Raw genomic sequence first — 21,252 nt, 5'->3', positions numbered from 1 at the left:
TTTTCAAGTTTTGACATATTGTTTTGATCACAACTATGATTAACTAACCATGTTTTTGTGTTAGACATGCTAATTCCTAATTTATTTTTCATATAAAAACAAATTCATGATTTAAAAATATAACATATATTTTTAATAATAGTTTAAGTCAATATAAAGCAATCACAACTATATTTATACTCAAATATTTCATATCTCTTCCATTTGATATTATTTAATTCATATTCACTTAAAGTAATTTTTAAGACTATTTTTTATTAATAATTAATGACATATTTGAAATTTAAATTTGACTATTAGCTCAAAATATTAATCAAATTAGCAAAATATAATAAGTAAAAATAAATCAAAGGTACTTTCTCTATTCCATATTAACGAAATTTTTAAGATAATGCATATATATTAAGAAAAATATTTAAATCATATTTTTCTCTATTATCCTTTTATTTAATCAGCACCATAAAAATGATTAAATATGAAATCATAAATTCAAATAGATTTTTATTGGAGTATAACTTTGTAAGTAGTGTAATTTAACTCCTAAAAAATTACAAAACTTCATTAATGTAAAGGGTAAACATGATTTTAAAAAAAAATATTTCTCTTTAATTTTAAATAATTTAACTAGTTTAAATATTAAAAAAATTTCTAAAAATTCAATTAATATAAAATTGAGGTAACATTATTTTACCATTAATTAATGGAGCAATAAATTAGGTGAAAAATCCTCAATACACTGCATATTTCGGTTGCCGGTCACCAGCCAGTTTATATTAAAACCCTTCCACTACACTGTTCCACAAAACCCTGCAACCTCTCATTTCACACACAGAAAAAATCATGGGTATTTCAATTCTCTCTCTCTTTTTTTCCCCTGTTTTTTTGATCATGAACTTCAATTAATCTATCTTTTTTCTTTCCTTGTTTCTTACTTTCACAGCTAAAGTTAAGATTGGAATCAACGGTAAGAATTTGTTCAAAGTCAAGTGAATTTTATCTACCTTTATTTGGTACTATATTCTATAGTTTTGAAATCTTGTTTTGTATGAAGGATTTGGAAGAATTGGCCGATTGGTGGCTCGGGTTGCTCTCCAAAGAGATGATGTCGAACTTGTTGCAGTTAACGACCCATTTATCTCAGTTGATTACATGGTAAATGCCCCAGAAAACGAAAATTTGAATGAGGTTATTGATAATGTTTTGATAGTTTAGTTGAGGGATTCGGTTTTGTCGGTGTTGCAGACATATATGTTTAAGTATGATAGTGTACACGGCCAGTGGAAGCATCATGAGCTCAAGGTTAAGGATGAGAAGACCCTTCTCTTTGGTGAGAAGGCTGTTACTGTTTTTGGCTTTAGGTAATGTTTTATCTCTTTAACATATATACAAATTGATTTACAATTTTATTGGGTCGATTTGAGTTCCTGATTGTTAACTTTCTTTGTATATCTGAAGGAACCCAGAGGAGATTCCATGGGCACAGACAGGAGCTGATTACATTGTGGAGTCGACCGGTGTTTTCACCGATAAGGACAAAGCTGCTGCTCATTTGAAGGTTTGTAATTATAAAGAAATAGATCTCTGTTCTTAGCTGATCTTCCTTGCTTTGAATTAAAAGGTAAAGTCCCACAAATTTGTGCGTTCTGTGTGTATGATCATCAAGTTTTGCGTTAATTGATGTTTGATGTGTATCTTTTATTGAATATACTGATAACATTACAAAATTTGCACTAAGTGATGTTAATTGATGCTTGATGTTCACATCTATTTGATGATCGGAGGAGTTATACTCGAGTTTCTGGTGAGCATACTAGTATATATATATTTTAGTGATATTTGTAATCTTGTGGTCTGAAAAGATGTCAGAAACTAGAAAGTTGAAATTATAGAGTTGAAAACGCCTTCTTAAACTCTACCAATTCAAAAGCGGTTGTTTTTCCTTGGCTTATCGAACCAGCGTATGCCCATTCCTCCTTTGATGACTCCCAGTAGAGAAAGCTTGGATAAAAAAAATTGAAACGGAGGGTGTATAATTTATAAGTTTTTCTTGCCAAGGGCATTGATTTTTTGTAGAACGTTTTATCTCAAGTGTTGATGCAACTAAAATCAATTTAAATTTAGAAAATAATTAAATAAAGCATATCTCATTGTTGAGTTATATTAAGGAATCTACGTCAAACTTGGTATCTTTATGTTTGTTTCTGTTAATGCTATGATAGTTGGATTAATTACTTGTTTTTCTTTTTGGCCTTAACTAGAGTTATTATTGGTGATTCAAGGGAGCTAATATCTGTTCAAATTTTTGAATCATCAGGGTGGTGCCAAGAAAGTTATCATTTCCGCCCCTAGCAAGGATGCTCCTATGTTTGTCGTGGGTGTCAATGAGAAGGAATACAAGCCAGAGCTCAACATTGTTTCAAACGCTAGCTGTACCACGAATTGCCTTGCTCCCTTGGCCAAGGTTCTCCTTTTCCACCCACCCGGTTCCTTCAAATTGACTATTGTGTCATTGCATAATGTGGATTAGAATGAAACATCATCTCACAATTTCTCATGTCATTCTACAGGTTATAAATGACAGATTTGGAATTGTTGAGGGTCTCATGACCACAGTCCACTCCATTACCGGTAAGTCTCTCTTGCTTCTGCTTAAAAATATATTAATTTTAACTCGCTCACTCGATTTGGCTACCACCATAATATTTCAGCCACTCAGAAGACTGTTGATGGGCCATCTGCCAAGGATTGGAGAGGTGGAAGAGCTGCTTCATTCAACATTATTCCCAGCAGTACTGGAGCTGCCAAGGCTGTCGGTAAAGTGCTACCAGCACTGAATGGGAAGTTAACCGGAATGGCTTTCCGAGTCCCAACTGTTGATGTGTCTGTGGTTGATCTCACAGTGAGGTTGGAGAAAGAAGCTACCTATGATGAGATCAAAGCTGCCATTAAGTAAGCTTGTAGAAGTCATTTTCCTTTTTCCCTAAATAGTATCATAGCGTCTTGCAATCATTTGTGTTCTTTGACTTTTTTCTTTTTTTTGGAGCTGCTTGTTCACCTGACACTGCTAACTTGAATTGTTATATACTTTAAAGGGAGGAGTCTGAAGGAAAATTGAAGGGAATTCTAGGTTACACTGAAGATGATGTGGTATCCACGGATTTTGTGGGAGACAATAGGTGAGTTTGGGATTTTGATGTGTGTTATGATTGAATTTCTGTATTTCGCGTTTCATGAGCTCCACTAAAGTTCTTGCTTGAACCTTATATGCGGTGATCCACTTTTATCTTGCTCTACTAATCAGACTATGTATTTCTGAATGGAAATGATTTGCAGATCAAGCATATTTGATGCCAAGGCTGGAATTGCTTTGAGCAAGAAATTTGTCAAGCTTGTTGCATGGTACGACAACGAATGGGGTTACAGGTAAAAACACGAAATATTTATTGTACGTTTCTTTCATCATCAGTTCAATTCACTGGATGCTCTGCATGACTGTGCTGCATAGGAGTATTATATTATATGATTTGTGGCTTCCTGCTCTAATAGTAATCTTTACTGGAATTGCAGCACACGAGTGGTGGACTTGATTGTTCACATGTCATCAGTTCAGTAAACGTGGCAGTTCACTCATTGGTGGCGAAGTGTGGTGGCGGTGCTGGTGGTGATCCTGTTCTTCGTTGTTAGATAAAACAGTTTATAATAAAGTGTTCTCTCGGACCACAAATGCGTGGATGTTTGATGTGATTTAGGGGCTATACTCTTGTTTAGGTGTGTTCAATTGGATTTAGACCTCTTCACATTCCGAGAATGAGTCTTAGTGACACTGGTATATGTGTTTCTGTTGTTTTGTTCTGTTGTGAATGTATAATAACGTTGAAACTTGTTTAGTGCTTTTGCTTCCCCGTTTCTTTACTATCCTGTGGTGCTTAGCCAACTTGTCCAAGTATAAAATGCAATTCAGATGCCCATTCTCTGTTCTTTTCAGAACACGTTCCTTGATCTGGTTTCCCTTACTTCCGAAAGTCTGACATGCTGTATTGTCAGTTTCTCTTACTAATAAATGCAGTGAATGGGAGGAGGCAGGATTGCAGGCTTCATGTGAATTTGGTTTAGCTGTTTATTGGGATCACAAGAATGTCAATAGGTTGGATGACTTTTGGTTGGGAGCATAGGTGCTTTTAACAACTACTAGTAGAAAAGCAGTTGTGTTGCAGGTGCCTTGTAAGATGGAACATTTGGATGGCAAAAACAGCTGAATCAACTCTCTTTTATCTTTTTCGTGATACTACCAATTGTTATCACGCATTCTGTTACTTTTTTGAATCCAATAACTTCTTCCTCTTCAGACTAAGAACTTCAGCTACCCGTCGTCCTCTTTAGCCAATATGTGGTAGCCTTCGGTTTCCAGTAGTTCGTTTGTCCTGCTAGTCTATTTAGGCTTCCTTGCATAACGATGTCTCTCTGGTATACTGATAAACCTTTGCATTCAGAAGTTCTACCTACTTACACCTAAAAGTTGACGTCCTGCATAATTTCATTTAAAATACTTGTCCAACAATTTTTTAAATATTTCAAATTGTATGATTATCTGAGGAAGCAGATGCATTTGAATTTCGAATTTGAAAGTGGATAATGTGATAATTCTGTTGGACCAAACACAGTTGAAAAGGACAAAAAATGTCTAAATAAATTTTCAATTTCGAATTTGAAAAATGACAACATTGATTTCTTCTGCTGTACTAAAAGTGTTCTTACATTAGCAGCAGGTCAAATATCACAATAGGATCTAACATTATAATTCAAAATGTAAAAAAATGTTGTAACGATATAATTGCAATTCGATTAATAACTAATTTTCATATATTTCTCCTTTCCGTAGTTTCCGCCTATTTATTGTAAAATAAATTTTATTTAGTAGTATTTTAATGTGGACTAATAAGTCATTAAACTGTTCCATTTCAAATTCTCTCCAATTTCGATAGCTCCGCCAAATCTTCTTCTTCTTCATTCTACCCAATCATATAAGTACTCTCTCTCTCTCTCTCTGAGCTGTTTCATTAATACTCCATTTAACACCATTCTCCAGAAAACCCTCTACACCTCACTTCAAATTCAAACCTTGACTCCACCGTTTTTCTCTTTCATTCATTGCATACATTTAGTATTTAGGTATACAAAGGACAACGCACTCTATTATTAAACAATTGATATTTTCTACCAAAATCGGTTTTGAATGCTTCTTCACTGATGGCGTCATCGGCGTTCAAATCGACGACTCGGAGGACTACCTTAGGTGGAAGTACCGATGACTCCTCCGGCAGCTCTGGTAACAAAGCTCATCGCCGTTCTAGGAGTCTCAGCCGAGTTACCCACGGGCCGCGGCGCTATGAGGAGCCTGCACAGGCCGACTTAGGCTACAATGCTGCTCCCCGTGGGAAGTTTGTTAATACGACTAGAGGATCAGGAGTTCCTGAAATCAGCCTTGATGATCTGGCAATAGAGTTCTTCTCTCAGGAGGAGGAGAGAGAAAATAGTGACCGTGGCCGGTCAGAAAGGCGTGCATCGGGGATTGGACATTGGGCGAGCGAAACGGCGTCGTCGAGGAGGCGTGGTAGGTCAGTTTCCAGACAGGGTTCGAAGACCTCTGCTGCTGATCGGAAAAGCGTCGCTGCCGATCGTTCCCGGAGTAACCTAGCTAAGTCAGATGCTAGTTCGAGGAGGAGGAGGTCGGTTTCTGCTGTTCGGTATCAGATTAGTGATTCCGAGGTGAAACTTCTTATCCTTTCCTTCTTTTTGTCTATAATTTTGATTAGGGAGTAGAACTGGAGCACATCTCTACAACTGTAGGAGTTGACAGGTTCAAGCACTTTCCGAGAAATGAGCTCGCATATTAAAGTAGAAGTTTAGTAGGTAGTCGAGCTTTGTCTTGCTTTTCGACGGGATAGGGCTTGGTTGTAGTCTAGAGCACCGTGTCTGTCGTAATATGAACTTTATTCATGTAGTTTATCATCTGTTGTGTACAATGTTTCAGTGGTGCCATTATGTTTTCAATGTTAGTGTTCCTTGCATGTATGCTTTTCACTTCTTTCCGATTAGTTGTCATGTATTCTTCACTGTCGTTTTTCCTTTCCATTACTACTTTGATTTGCTTCACTTGAGACGAGGGTCTTTCGGGAATAGCCTCTCTACCTTCAAGAGGTATGGTAAGATGTGCATACACTCTACCCTCCCAGACTCCACTTTGTGGGATTTCACTGTTTATGTTGTTGTAACTTGACTACTGAACTTTAGTTATTAAAATCTTTGGGAATGAACATTTTAATGGAATTCACCAAAGAGTCTGCTAAACATTTTAGATTGTGTGTGTGTATGTGTGCGGTGGTGGTGGGGGAAGCGGAAGAAGGGATGAAATTGAATATACAGATCTTCTTTTGCTGATCAAAGGAAAGAAAATGAAATACAAATCTATAAACACAAAATATATGAAACCTAAATGGCCATGACATCAGAAAGTAGATATCTTTTTTGGTTGTCAATTCCAAGCAGAAGGGCTCCTTTTTCACTAAAACTGCTTTGATTGTGTACATTCTACCGGTAAGACAAAAATTTATGTAACTCGTGTACATCCAATGATAAAGATAGCCTTAGTGAATTCCTTACGTATAATGTATAAATTGCCCTATATCATAAAAGATAAATGAGATCCTATGACAAGAAACTAACAAATGGAAGTTTAAGAGCTCGTAAGAAATAAAGAAAAATCAATTTGAGGAGGCATGCCTTCAGTTACTATGTCTATATTTGTACATTATATCCTTTTTTATGGGAGAATTTCTTCAAAGGTAATGGTTATGCCCATTAATGTGTTATTTAGTTTTATTTCTCAGATGTGTACACAACTTAGTTGCTTGAAAATTTGTGAGGGTAATGTTTTCTTCCAAAAACTTTTGAACTTTTCACAACTTTAGTTAAGAAGTTGGAATTTCAAGTGCTTTGGAAGGTAGAAATAACAATAAAAATAAATAAATGCTTGACTTCTAGAAATACAATACCTTTGTGGTGCATCCCTCGAATGGTATTCTGTTGCCGTAAGAATTGTTTTTGTTGGTTACTGGGTTCCTTGTAGAGACAAAAAAAGTTAGGAGATTACTCGTAGTCTGCTAAGTCTTGGTGAACTGAATTATCCGGTGCATGTGCTGGTGGGAGGTAACCTGTGGATCAGTCAACATATGCTCAAGCTGATTTGTCTATCACTGTCATAAGACAAATGTTTTTCCTCTTACTCAGTCTATAGTGTTGTTCTTCTGATGTAAGTGCTGTCAGGTGAATCATCAGTGACTCGGCATTTGGATCAGTTTTTTACCGAAAAGAATTAGAGGGAGGTTTCAGTTGGTTTAAGTGTTGAAATTGAATTGCAATTTTATCCGCGATTGCAGAGAGTTGTATTAATCTACTATTGGATTGGAAGAGAATACAAGTGAAACAATATGTGGTGTGAAACATTCCCAGTTTTTTCGTCTTGTACTGCAGAATTATAACAAACTTTTTAGGCTTTAAGAATTGCCCTAATTGATGATGTCCTCCTTAAATAATTTCTGTTCTTACTGTTCAATCTTCGAGGACAAATTGACTCTGACATACTTAATTCTCCGATTAACCTCACCTTGATTTAAATGTCCTAGTTCTTTCTCTTTATTAAAAAAGGTCTTTATCTCCGTACAATGATGGGGCATACCACAATATGATATGGTAATTTCAGTTCTGGTTGAAAAAAAACTAGAGTGAGATGCAACTCATGGCCCATCTACATGTTATATGGGTGTATGTACATAAAGCTTTGGGTTATTTAAATATTCATTATCGATGAGTTCTTAAGATCACTGTCTAAAAAGAAGAACTAAGAGAAAGCCAAAGGTATTAGCTAATAAATGTGCAGTGGAGGTACTTTTTGATCAAGAATTTTCTTTATTGTATGACAGAGTGATGCAGATCATTATCGAAATTCCAACAGCCAAATTGACATCAAGAAGAATCAGAGCAACAAAATTACTGACTTTCCGTCATCAGTGAAGCCAACAGCTGTAAATAATCCAAAATTAAGGAGTTCTTTTAGCCAAAAAGACATGTCGCTGTTACATGATGGCTACTCTGTAAGCTGAGAACTTTTATTTGCTTCTCTTTGAGTTGTTGGGAACTTATTGGATTAATATATCAGTTCTCACAAAAAAAAATTGCAGTTGCTCTTGCCCTTTGTTCTTATAATGTTCTGCTTTTTGTGTGTCACTACGTGCTTTCTTGCAATATTACTAATTTATGCACTTCTTCATTCATATTAGAGTCACTCTTCTGCCTTGACTGATGATGACACAAAGGATGCTCTTACCTGTAAAAATGGCATCGAGAAAACCATTCGAGCAGTTTATGCACAGAAAAAGGTTTACTTTGTTTATCTGTTGAAGTAGCACACACTGACTTTTTAATATGTCTTATCAATTTTTTTTTCTGAAATATATTATTGTTCTTCAGGGGGAGCATCCAAATGGGGATGTGAATGGTGAACTGTACGAAACAATGAGAAAAGAACTCAGGCATGCTGTTGAAGAAATCAAAACTGAAATTGAACAAGTGTGTGATTTATTTGTTCCATCAAATAAGAAAAATTACTTCCACAGTTTATGAGCTCGCTTATTATTTCATGTTGACTAATGCAGACCATGGGGAAGAAAACTAGTGGCTCCAAGTCAGGTCATGTGGCCAGAAAGAGTTATGTGACAAAATTGAAGCAGGTAAGTTTTCTCCATGCTTTCATTTTCCTGTTTTCGCACACGGGGTTGAAGTCTTCTTTGGCAATTACTATGTTATGTGGTCTTTCTTCCAGTCTAATATGGTTCTGATTCTTCTTTGGCAATCACTATGTTATGTGATTTAATCCTCGGAAATTGAATGCCTTAACTTTCTTTAATATTAAAGTCAGATGTGTTACATGTGTATGGAATATCTTCTTGGTGAAATTCTGCAGGAAGACCAAAGAGGTAGGGATCGGCGGATTGTCAAAGACCTTCCTGATACAAAAAGCTCTGCTGCTGGGCAGAAACAACCACGTAGAAAGGTCTCTCCCTTTTTTGGTTGAATGATCAATTACCGACTTTCTTGATTAGCTGTTATTCACCTCTGTAGTAGTTTCCTTTATTACTAGCTTTTTGCAAATTTCCAGAGAAGCAATGATAGAAACAGGACATCAACACAATTGAATGAGGAGGCAGAGAAGTTTTTTGTGGATTTCATTGCAAATATAGAAGATACAGATTTTTCTTCATTTGATGGAGAAAGAAGTGATGCAAGCTCCACATTAGGAGGAATAGCTAAGCCAAGGGACAGTGTTACTTATGGGGAAGCAGTTAATCAAAGTCCAGCAGGATCTAATTGTCATCCTGTTGGAACCGATGGGGTTATCTTCCCCTGGTTGCAGTGGGAGACAAGCAATGATGGTTCTTTCACTCCCATAAAAGAAGTCCAAACTCCTGTTAGTAGGAAAACACCAATATGTGATGCCGGACAGGTAAAGTGATACTACTTTGTTTTCCATCTAATAGAATTAAAAATCTGCATGCTTGTGCTGTGACATCTAAAAAGTTAGGTGCTGCTTTTGGTATGATATACTAGCAAGTGTGCTCCTGATTGGATAACATCCTCCATGATACTTGTTAGGTTTATGAACTAGGTTTAGCTAAATTTTCCAGATGATTGTATATTTTTTAGGAATAAATAATTTCATTTAGTGGTCAAACTAGGAGGTATGTTGGGTCACTCTGGTCCAGTGAGTAAGTACCTATCATTTTGCCTATTTGGAGATTTATCTTGCTTCCACTTCATAGAGAAGACCTTGGAAGTCTCTACATGCTAAAATACTAGACAATAAACGGATTCCTTTATTTTACACAAATTGCTTGAAGTTGCTTTCCATGCCATGCCATTTTTTTGTGTTTACATGTTCACTTTATTAGTGTGCTAGCCGTATATTTTGTACTTCTCTAGTAGTAAATCTCATTCTCTTCCCAGACATCTATTGTAACTTGGCCACAACGTTCCTTCTTGTAGGACATCACCTCCCCTCAGAATGATAATAGTTATTCCATCAGCAGCCATGGGAGTTGGAGCCCAGCAGTTCTGCAGAGTCAACAGAAGAATAGAACAATCCATGTGATTGAAGATGGTGGAAACATATCAGGACAACTTGAAAGTTGCCTAAGTTCAGGATTTGATATGGCTGAATACAACAAGCTTAAACGAAGTGAAGAGCTGTTGTTTGAAAGGTACAGAGAACGGAATAGAATTAGTTCAGGTGGTCTTTTACTTTGTGGTCATTTTCTCTAGTTACATTTTATTGCTGATACTCATTTGCAGCTAGTAAAGTATACAAGTTATTTAGGAGTAGCAAAAATTATGATGTGGTGAGTCTTGTAAGTTGTTCACTTCATCTTGGAATTTTGGTTTGTTAATGGTTCGGGCATATTTGCCTCGTAGTTATATTTTATTCAAATATATCCCTTGCCTTAACGGAGACAAAAGTACGGACAAAGTATAGGGATAAATTTGACCACTTACTCAAAATACAAGGGTAAATTTGATTATTATTTTTTCCTGTTGAAGTACAGGGATAAATTTACACTCTTAGATATAATTTTTCTTATTTTCTTTCATCACGTATTTATTCATGCAAAATTATTGAGATAATTTATACTTTTTCTTCTGAAGTAGTTAAATCTTCAACCCTAGAGGAAAATAATCATATATGTATCTATTGTATCACTGATAACACCAAATAATCACCTTTCAATCAAGAGAGCCCCTTTTCTGCTGGACGCTGGTTCATCAGTGATTATGAATCGCTGAGATACTTGATATTCATAAATGTATGGAAGCTTATTTTAAATAAAAGCTCCAATAATCAATCATTTTTTCACTAAGAACGATGGTTTGATACTAATACACCAATAAAACTAGACATTTAAAATATCATCCATCTGACAAATACAAAAAATCTTTGTGACTAGTCCCGTACAATCAAGAATAGAACTTGTAACCCTTGGCTTGCAGTATGATCAGCCTCAAGGCACCAATGGGAGCTAAATCCATCAGAAGAACACCAAGTATGATGCATATCTGCAATAAAAAAAAAAGTAAAATAGTATTAGCAATACAACCAATAAAGTATGCCAATTTCTCAAAGGTGTTTGCAAGTTTTTGCAACATACGTACCCAATTTGTGAATCAAGACAACCCATATCTTTTAGGTTTATATATGATTAGCCACATGATACAAGGAAGCTGCAACAACTCAGAAAAAGGCATATCAATATTTGGTTATGTAGCTCGTCACAAATAGGGGTGTACATAGACCGGGTTGGTTCGGATTTTTTACAAACCAAACCAAACCATTTGTGTCGGGTTATTAAATCTATAAACCAAATCAAACCAATAAAAGTCGGGTTTTTCAATATCAATTTTTCTCGGGTTTTTCGGTTTTTTTCGGGTTTTTCGGGTTTTTCGGGTTTTTCGGGTTTTTTTGGGTTTTTCGAATTTTTCATAGTATCTAATAAAAAGCATAGAACAGTGCTTCTTAAAAAGAGTTCTAGTACAAAATATCAACATATAAGCTGGACGCAGAACACTGTTTGAAGTTTTAACTTTATAAGATGGTTTTTTTTTGTATATTATTTAGATGGGCTTTTCAAGTCCAAATATAAATGTAAGAAAGAAAACAAAAATTATAAAAAAAAATTAAAAAACATTTATAAATTACATTTTAATAAATATTTTTATGTATAACATAATTTAAAAGTAGTATATCTATAATCGGGTCGGTTTGGGTTCGGTTTGACTTTTTTTAGTTAAAACCAAACCAACCCTATAATGGTCGTTTTTTTTTTCATACACCAAACCAAGTCAAACCAAACCACTAGTCGGGTTTTTTTCCCGGTTTGGTTCGGTTTGTCGGTTTGGTGCGGTTTATCGGTTTGCCTTGTACAGCCCTAGTCACAAATACTATTTTAGTCGTGTAATTGACTTACAAAGTAGGTAGTAGGAGCAAATGCAAATCCTCAGAAAAAACCAAGCAATCCACCAAAGAATGGAAATGATATTGCAAGGAACATTGTTAGGGCTGCGCCAATACACAAAATAAGAAGGAAAAAAACATAAGTGATGGGTTTATTGAGCAAATTAATGAACTTGAAAATAGTGGAATATATAATAGTGACATGCCAACATAACTAGTCCGAACAATTAATCGTAGCGTTCTCGTTGGATTGAAATTTCTTTGCTTCACCAAGTAAGATTCGATCATGTCAAACACACCCATAGCAAATACCTAAAAGGAAAACATCAAGAAAATAAATAATATTGTCTCATATCATTCAATTTCAAATGCAGAATGATTTAAAAAGTTTGACCTGATAGCTTCCAATAACATGAATGACGACGAAGGCATTTGCCATGATAATAAGCCAAGCAGGTTTTTGTAGGGATATCAAGATGTTGTCCTCCACACCATTTCCAAAAACTCTGTAGCCAACAAAAGCCACAGGAAAGTAACACATAGCCACAACAATGTACGCGATAACAACTCCTTTCCACATAGGATTCTTGGATGTTTTTTCAGTAGTTGAAGGCATAGTAGCCTGAATTTCCAAGACAACATTGTGGCCAGCAAATGCAAACGCAACATCCCCTAAAGCACTCAAGAAACCAAACACTCTTCCCGTGCTTGTTGAAGCTCTTGGACTATAATCAACCTCTGGAGCTATTCCTTTGTGTACTGATGCTCCTCAACCTATGGTTGAATAACTACACAATGAAAAATAATAATTAATCTTCTATTAATATAGACCAAAGTACTAAAGTGCACTTAAATATTGACACTCATATGTTTTTAGATCTCGCATTGAGAAATATGGATTTTTAGTAATTGTATTATTTGTTATTGATGTTGTTCTCTTCCTCATTCTTTTTACTTACATGATTGTTTGGTATGCTTTACTTGAGCCAAGGGTCTATCAGAAATAATTTCTCTACTTTCACGAGGTAGCTAGAGGATAAGACTGCGTACCATTGAAACTGAAAAAAGAAAAATAAGTTTAAGTGAAAGAACCTGAGAGACATGACGGCAGCAAGGAAGGAGATTAAACTGATAGAGTTGAAATTTGGACAAGATGAAAGGAAAAAATGAACACAACCAAACATCAAGATGAAATAGGTGGTCTTCAAATGCTGGCAATTAGGACAACCAGTCTCATAAATCTTCTGAAGGGATTTACCACCAGTGACCATGTAAACTATATTAACTCCAACTTCAACCAAGAGTTGTTGAGGAACTACAATCCACAGCCCAAGCTTTTCTCCAAAAGCCTCTTGCCCCATTTCATGATATCTGTCAAATCTTTTACCTTGTACCATCTCATGCATCTGCACCATTTGCCATAAGGTGTACAGTGTTATCACCCATGATAGTACCAATACTGTCACTCCAGCACCCCTGTTATGTATACACCATGTTAAAAAAGAATCAATATTCGATCGATTATATATTAATCAATATTCCATTGATTGGTGTGAGGTTATCCACTTCTTTTTGTCCAAGATGGTTTTATTGTTGTCTAAAGTACTTCCTTTTTTGTGCAAGTTTTGGAAATATATTCATTCATAAGTTCGAGATCTACATCTATGAATTGAAAAGTCGATCGGTAAATCTAACAAACTATACTTAATTTATGTGAATCTAATGATCTATGCTTGATATATATGGACAAACTAAGTACCGCAAAGAATCATATGTATGAAGTACAAGTGTTAAAATTTTATAGTCGTATACGATACATGTATCTTGTCCAATCATTACAAACAAACAAATAAACGGATGAAATCAAGAAATAATTCTGTTGAGCTAAGAAGAGCAAGCTGATGTAACTGTCAGTGAGTTAGAAGATAACTCAGTTAGTTAGATTAACTAAGTTTGTTAGAATATGGTTAAGAATTTAGTTAATGTGTCAGACTAACTAACACAGTTAAGTGTATGAGTTAGTTATGAAATCACACTATAAATATCCTTGATGTAGACTTCATATGTTAAGCATGAATGAATGAAGTTTGAGATATTTTTAGATTCTAGCTTCTTCTCCAATCTTCTTCTTCTTCTTCTTCGACGATTAGCTTAGAGTTAGATTCAGAACTTCATCCATGAAAGTTAACATGATATCAGAACAGGACCCGTTTCACCCAATGTTGGGCCCCCGAAATTAAAAATTGCCCATGCACCAAATTCTAAGCACTGGGCATGAGGTGGGGTGTGAGTTAGGCCTAAGACCTAATTTAACATGGTATCAGAGATTTGGTTCTGAGATCCTCACTGTTTGAAAGTTGCAGTCGTTGAAAGAGCTTCGATTCAACCAAACTTAGTGAGTAGAAACATATTCAGTTCAAGGAAAAGCATCAATGGCAATAGAAGATGCTGATGTTGTGCCTAATTCTGCTACCAGTCGAGGCAATGGCAGAGTAGAAATAGATCACAATCATCCTTTGCACCTTCATCCAAACGATACTCCAGGTAATTCTCTTATCTCCCAACAACTAATTGGATCTGAAAATTATGCATTGTGGAGCAGGTCTATGGCATTAGGTCTATTAGGCAAAAGCAAGTTAGGCTTTGTTGATGGTAGGCACACCAAAGAAAAGTTTGAGAATCCATGCATGAACAATGGGAAAAGGTGAATGTTGTAGTCCTGTCATGGATTATGAATGCAATGAGAAAAGAGCTGTTGAGCAGCATAATCTATGGCATCGAATGCTCACAAAGTTTGGCTAGATCTAAAGGAAATATTTGACACTGTAAATGGATCTAGAGTATTCTATCTTCATAGAGAAATTGCAAGGCTAAGTCAAGAAACAATGTCTGTCTCAGAGTACTTTTCCAGAATGAGGACTTTGTGGGATGAATTTGATGCACTCATGCCTTGTCCAAGCTGTAGTTGTTCTGAGTCAAGGAGTTACTCAACACTATGGACACCAGAGGCTTCTCTGGTTATTAATGGGACTCAATGAGACATATGCACAATGCAGGAGTCAGATTCTGATGATGTCTCCAATTCCAACACTGAACAAGGCCTACTCCATGATTATAGATCATGAGAGTCAGAGGTCTATCCAGTTCATCTGCAGTAAATCATGTAGCTGACTCACTAGAAGGAGCAGCTTTCTACAGTCACAAAGGAGGTCCTAGTACTGGATTCAGAGGAGGCACTGGTAAAGGAGTTGTTATTGGAGCTAGAAATACCTATAACAACTTTCCAGGTGGAGGAGGATCAAGCTCAGGAAGCAACAACTCTAGACCACATCCTAACAGTGGTTTCAGACCACCAAAGAAGAGCTCACTTATGTGTGAATTCTGCAGCTATAATGGACACACCAAGGAGAACTGTTACAAGCTGATTGGGTATCCACCTGACTGGCCTAAGTCCAAGAAGAAAGGGGTAAATCAATATGCAAATCAGGTGGGAAGCTATGATGATCAAGAATATGACATGGACTTTCCAAATAACTATGATCAGTCCTCACAAGGCAATCAAGCCAGTTCTTCACAGGCCAGTACCAGTACTACTACTCAGTCTACTCCACAACTCCCTCCTTATTTCACTCAGGAACAATATCAACAGATTCTACTAATGCTCAGTAAAGGTAATGTTGACACTAGTTGGATAGTGGACTCAGGTGCAACTAATCAAATGACTTCAAATCCTGATATTTTGCATAATTATCATCAAATCTTTGAGAGTGAAAAGAATAAAGTGCATTTTTCTACAGGTAGTTATGTATCTGTTACTCACAAAGGAAGTTCCAGAGTTCTAACAAATCACTCTATTTCAAATGTGCTATTCATACCAGATTTTAGGATTAATCTGTTGTCAGTGTCAAAACTAACTAGGGAACTACAGTGCTCAGTAACATTCTTTCCTGATTTCTGTCTATTCCAGGATCTCTACATTGCCATGGTGAAGGGGATTGGTAGAGAGGATCAAGGATTATACATTCTGAGAGACAAATCTGTGGTTCAAGGTTCCTACTATAAGATAAATAAGTGTGTCAACACATTTGAACAAAAGTCTGAGTCAAGCTCTTTGTGGCATAGGAGATTGGGACATGCACCTGTGGACATTATCAAGAAAACGGCAGGTCTGAGCCATCTAAAACATGAAGATCCTATATGTATTGTATGCCCTTTGGCAAAATACACAAAGATGCCTTTTGTTGTCAGTTCTTCTAGTTCTAAGCCTGCATTTGATCTAGTACGTTGTGATATATGGGGTCCTTATAGAGTTCCTACTCATAATCATAAGAGGTTCTTTGTTACTATGGTAGATGATTTCAGTAGATTCACCTGGCTGTTTCTGATACACTCCAAGTCTGAGGTGCTTGTGGTGATGAAATACTTTCTAGCAAGAATAAAAACTATGTTTGATGTGTCTGTAAAAGTTTTGAGAACTGACAATGGATGTGAATTTTTTAGTGCTGAGTTTCAATCTCTCTTGTCTGATCTTGGTATATTACATCAAAGTTCTTGTGTCTATACTCCCCAGCAGAATGGGGTTGTAGAAAGAAAACACAGAACCATTCTAAATATAGCCATATCCCTCAGATTTCAAGCTGCTATCCCTTTAAAGTTTTGGGGTGAGTGTGTCACTACTGCTGTGTATCTACTCAACAGAACACCCTCCAAACTTCTGAAATTTAAATCTCCTTTTGAGCTTCTATATCATCACCCTCCATCTCTCTCCCATATTAAAGTGTTTGGTTGCCTCAGCTATGCCTCAAACACCAAAACCTCAGATAAGTTTGTTGCTAGAGCCATTCCTAGTGCGTTCATGTGGTACTCTTTAAGTCAGAAGGGTTATAAAATATATGATCTACATTCCAAGTCCTTTTTTGTCAGCAGGAATGTTGTTTTTCAGGAGTCTATTTTTCCTTTTCTACATGCTAAAACTATTGGCACACCAATCTTTCCAGTCTTAGAACTGCCTCTCTTAGATAGTGTGCCTACCCTTCTCAGGGGAAGTCTCTTATTATTGAGACTTCACCTGCAGTTCTTCCTTTCTCTCATCTCAGTTCACCTTCTCATTCCACTCAGGCCACTTCATCTCAGCTTGAACCTACACCTCAACCTGTACCTAGAAAGTCTTCCAGAGTCAGAAATCCTCCAGTTTGGCTACAATATTTTGTTACTCCAATTCCACACACTTTCTTGTCATGTTCTTATCCCTTGTCTTCCTACCTCACCTGTTCTAACATCTCCAAAACTCACAGGCTCTTTCTGTCTACTCTTCTATCCCTGAACCATCCACATTTCAACAGGCCTCCAAAGATCCAGCTTGGATTCAGGCCATGCAACTTGAGATCTCAGCACTTGAAGACAATAACATCTGGTCCATTGTAGACCTCCCTGCTGGTAAGACTCCTATTGGGTGCAAGTGGATCTATAAAGTGAAATATAAAGCTAATGGTGAAGTTGAAAGATATAAAGCAAGGTTGGTAGCTAAGGGGTATAGTCAGTAGGCTGGGTTGGATTACTCTGAAACTTTTTCAACTGTAGCTAAAATGGTGACTGTTAGATCCCTTGTGGCACTAGCTGCATCACATCAGTGGTTCATCTATCAGATGGATGTCCATAATGCTTTCCTTAATGGAGATCTTCTAGAGGAGGTATATATGCATATTCCTGAAGGATTTGCTAGACAGGGGGAGACTAAATAGGTCTGCAAACTTCATAAATCACTATATGGGCTGAAACAAGCACCTAGGCAATGGAACAAGAAACTAACTGATGCACTTGTTCAGATAGGATTTATTCAAAGTAGAAGTCAGCAGGAGACCTGGTGATCATCTTAGTATATGTTGATGACCTTCTTATCACTGGAAACAATCATAACTTGATAAAACAAGCAAGGGAAGATCTGCAACAGAGATTCAAAATGAAAGATCTTGGAGAGGTTAAGTTCTTTCTAGGAATTGAGGTAGCTAGATCAGAAGAGGGAATTGTATTGTGCCAAAGAAAGTACGCTCTAAAATTGGTTTCAGAAGTCGGATTAAGTGGAGCAAAGCCAGCTAGCACTCCACTGGAAGTAAATCAGAAGTTAACATCTGTAGCATATGACTCCTGTATACTAAACTCTGAGGCAAGTGATGATGAAGAGTTGAAAGATCCTGCAGCATATCAAAGGCTGGTTGGAAGGTTACTATACCTCACTATGACCAGACCTGACATTGCTTTTGTAGTACAGGTTCTGAGCCTTTACATGCATAGTCCTAAAATATCACACATGGAGGCTGCACTAAAAGTGGTAAGGTATATCAAAGGAACACCTGGAGTGGGACTACTAATGCCAGCTGAAAGCTCTAGTACTTTGTCTGCCTATTGTGACGGGGCATGCTTAGAAACAAGAAGATTTGTAACTGGTTACTTAGTAATGTTTGGAGGTGCTTTAATCTCCTGGAAGTCAAAGAAACAGGAGACTGTGTCCAGAAGCTCAGCAGAAGCTAAATTTAGAAGTATGGCTGCTTGTACTGCCGAAATCACATGGTTGATTGGATTGTTCAAAGAACTAGGAGTTCAGATCCATCAACCTGTAAACCTAATGTGTGATAGCAAAGCTGCAATCCAGATAGCTGCAAATCCCATATTCCATGAGAGAACCAAATGCAAGATAGTCAATACGCGTTTTGAACGCGTAGTCAACAAAACGCGTTTTGAACGCGTAGTCAAAAAAGGAACAAAACGCGTTTTGAACGCGTAGTCAAAAAGGAACAAAACGCGTTTTGAACGCGTAGTCAAAAAGGGAGGTTCAATACGCGGATTTTACGCGTTTCTAGTTTCCTATAAATAGAAGACCTCTTGCCCTCATTTATCCCATCCCAGAAAGAGAGAGTAAGAATACAAAGAGAGTTATACACCAAGATAAATATTGTAGTCTTGAGTGTCCTCTTTAGTAGTTGTTCCTTTTACAAGAGAGAAGTGTTAATTGTTGTTTTCTCCTTGTATTTGAGAGCTGTGTACTCCATATTTTTATAGTGAGATCCTTCTACGGGTTTCCACGTAAAATTCTCGTATCTAATTTATTTTCATCATATCAAACTTTAGTTGTGGTGCTTCCTCCCCCAACAATGGTATCAGAGCCCTCGGTTATTCTGTCTGTTTTATGCGAAGGTACTATTTGTGAATAGTAAATTTGGTGAACAGTACTATTCACGTGAATAGTAAATTTCGGTGACGGTACAGTTTGTCACGATTGTTCGCAAAAATATTCAGAAACGATCTAGAAGGGTGTGAAGCAAATAACAATGTCGAGTACAACAAAGTTTGATGTTGAAAAATTCAATGAGACTAATTTCTCATTGTGGGAGAAAGACTTACACAAGGAATGATCAAAACTGAACATGCATCCACCACTGAACAGTTAGCAGATATTCTAACAAAAGGATTGGTAACATGAATACTTGTTAAGCAAGTTGGGACTGAAAGACTTGTTCAAGGCATCAGCTTGAGGGGGATTGTTAGAGCTAAGAAGAGCAAGCTGATGTAACTGTCAGTGAGTTAGTTAGATTAACTAAGTTAAATAAGTCGTATGGGTTCACAAAGACTTTGTGGTTTTTGATGATTTAATAATATTATTGATGATATCATTAACCATTTCTTTTTTGTAATTAGTGAACGCGAATTACACGTGAATATGTACACATAGTACAATACCGAAAACATTGAAACGTAGAAATACATACCAGCCTAAGTGAGGCATGGCATAGGGGAGGCCAAGAACACCGGCACCAACCATAGCGGTGACATTGTGAAACGCGGAATAGTACCACTTTGCATTTCTTGACGATGTAATGGGTAGCCAATCGTTTCTAATACTTTCCTTACTTGATTCTCTATTCTTCTTCTCCATTTAATTGATTTAAATCTTCTAATTACTAATTTTGTTTTCTTTTTCTCAATCTCAAATTAAACTTCCTTTTGAAAATGGGAAGAGCATCAAGAGTGTGTTTCTTTTTAGAATTCTAATTTGCATAACCTTTTTGTGTTTCTGTTAATATATGATATTAAACGTCGTATTCTATCCGAACTCTACCGCTTTAATTACATGCATTGGCTTTTAACATATAAATCTGCTCATAATACCTCTGACTCGGAGTGGGATATATATTCGATTTTGTCCGGATCCCACCATCTTTTCGAAATAAAAACAGGAAAAAATCCGTAATTTTCTGTATGTATATTATTTAACATAAAATTTTGAGCTATACCTGGGACAATTTACTTTCTCCATTCCATTTAATTTATGAGGCAATGTACACATATTAAGAAAAACATTCAAGGACATAATTTGAACTATATTTTTTTCACTATTGTTCTTTGTAAAATCATAAATATAACTTTGCAAGTAGTGTGATTTATCTCCTATAAAATATAAAATTTCAATAAATGAAAGGGCAAGTATGAAAAAAGTTTCAAACATCTATCTTGAATTTTGAACAATTCAATTATTTTGAACAATGAAAAATTTCTCAAAAATTCACTTAATATAAAATGGAGAGAGTACTTAATATGAATTAAAGAGAGTATAGCGTGAGTATGATCATGCACTCACTCTATCATGCACTCACTCTATAAGAGTAATATAAAAATTAAACTTGAGTTATTAAGAGTTTTTTTTAATAATTGTGGTATTCGAGTCAGCTTGCGTGCATCTCAATTAACTTTATAAGATACTTATCACTTTTCACCAATAATAAATATCAATTAATTCTATTCACCGACTCTAGAACAAATAAAAAGAAGTTACATAGTATTTTATCACCTTCCCTTTTCTATCATTTCTTTCAAACTTAAAATGCTGATACGATCTTAAATTTAATTTTTCTCCATTAATTTCAACAAATTCATATTCCTCATAATTGAAGCATATAATTATTGGAGTTCGATTAATCTAAATTTACATCGTATAAGACCCATAATATCACTTTAAAAATTTGATTAATTTGCATTTGCACCACTAAAGAAAAAAGGTAGAAAATAACTCAGTTATAACGCTGTTCAAAATCGAACCGAAATTGATAATTCGAATCGAAAAAAGTTATTGATTTAGAGGTTTTGATTTCTTTTATTATCGGGCTATCGATTATTAACGGCTTGATATTTTTTTTATCGGG

At 36.1% G+C, this 21,252-nt stretch overlaps 2 protein-coding genes and 1 pseudogene across 2 annotated transcripts; 2 read left to right on the top strand and 1 right to left on the bottom strand.

Annotated features, from left to right (window-relative positions):
• The first annotated feature begins 763 nt into the window (after window positions 1–763).
• LOC129893830 (glyceraldehyde-3-phosphate dehydrogenase, cytosolic-like) lies at window positions 764–3,915 on the top strand. Its single transcript, XM_055969247.1, has 11 exons — window positions 764–844; window positions 941–964; window positions 1,052–1,152; window positions 1,243–1,358; window positions 1,456–1,555; window positions 2,315–2,461; window positions 2,568–2,628; window positions 2,709–2,949; window positions 3,093–3,176; window positions 3,334–3,423; window positions 3,568–3,915. The coding sequence occupies exons 1-11, from the start codon at window positions 841–843 to the stop codon at window positions 3,611–3,613; spliced, it is 1,014 nt and encodes a 337-aa protein (XP_055825222.1). The 5' UTR covers window positions 764–840; the 3' UTR covers window positions 3,614–3,915.
• Window positions 3,916–4,931: 1,016 nt separating this feature from the next.
• On the top strand, window positions 4,932–10,557 carry LOC129893829 (uncharacterized). The gene is made up of 8 exons (XM_055969246.1): window positions 4,932–5,766; window positions 7,980–8,150; window positions 8,337–8,435; window positions 8,527–8,625; window positions 8,712–8,786; window positions 9,020–9,109; window positions 9,215–9,559; window positions 10,099–10,557. Exons 1-8 carry the CDS (start codon window positions 5,248–5,250, stop codon window positions 10,372–10,374), a joined length of 1,674 nt encoding a protein of 557 aa, XP_055825221.1. The 5' UTR covers window positions 4,932–5,247; the 3' UTR covers window positions 10,375–10,557.
• Window positions 10,558–10,892: 335 nt separating this feature from the next.
• On the bottom strand, window positions 10,893–19,974 carry LOC129895329 (lysine histidine transporter 2-like; annotated as a pseudogene).
• Window positions 19,975–21,252: the final 1,278 nt, after the last annotated feature.

This window comes from Solanum dulcamara, chromosome 7 (assembly GCF_947179165.1).
Source record: "Solanum dulcamara chromosome 7, daSolDulc1.2, whole genome shotgun sequence".
Lineage (NCBI taxonomy): Eukaryota > Viridiplantae > Streptophyta > Magnoliopsida > Solanales > Solanaceae > Solanum > Solanum dulcamara.
This window is presented reverse-complemented; position numbering and strand designations above follow the sequence as displayed.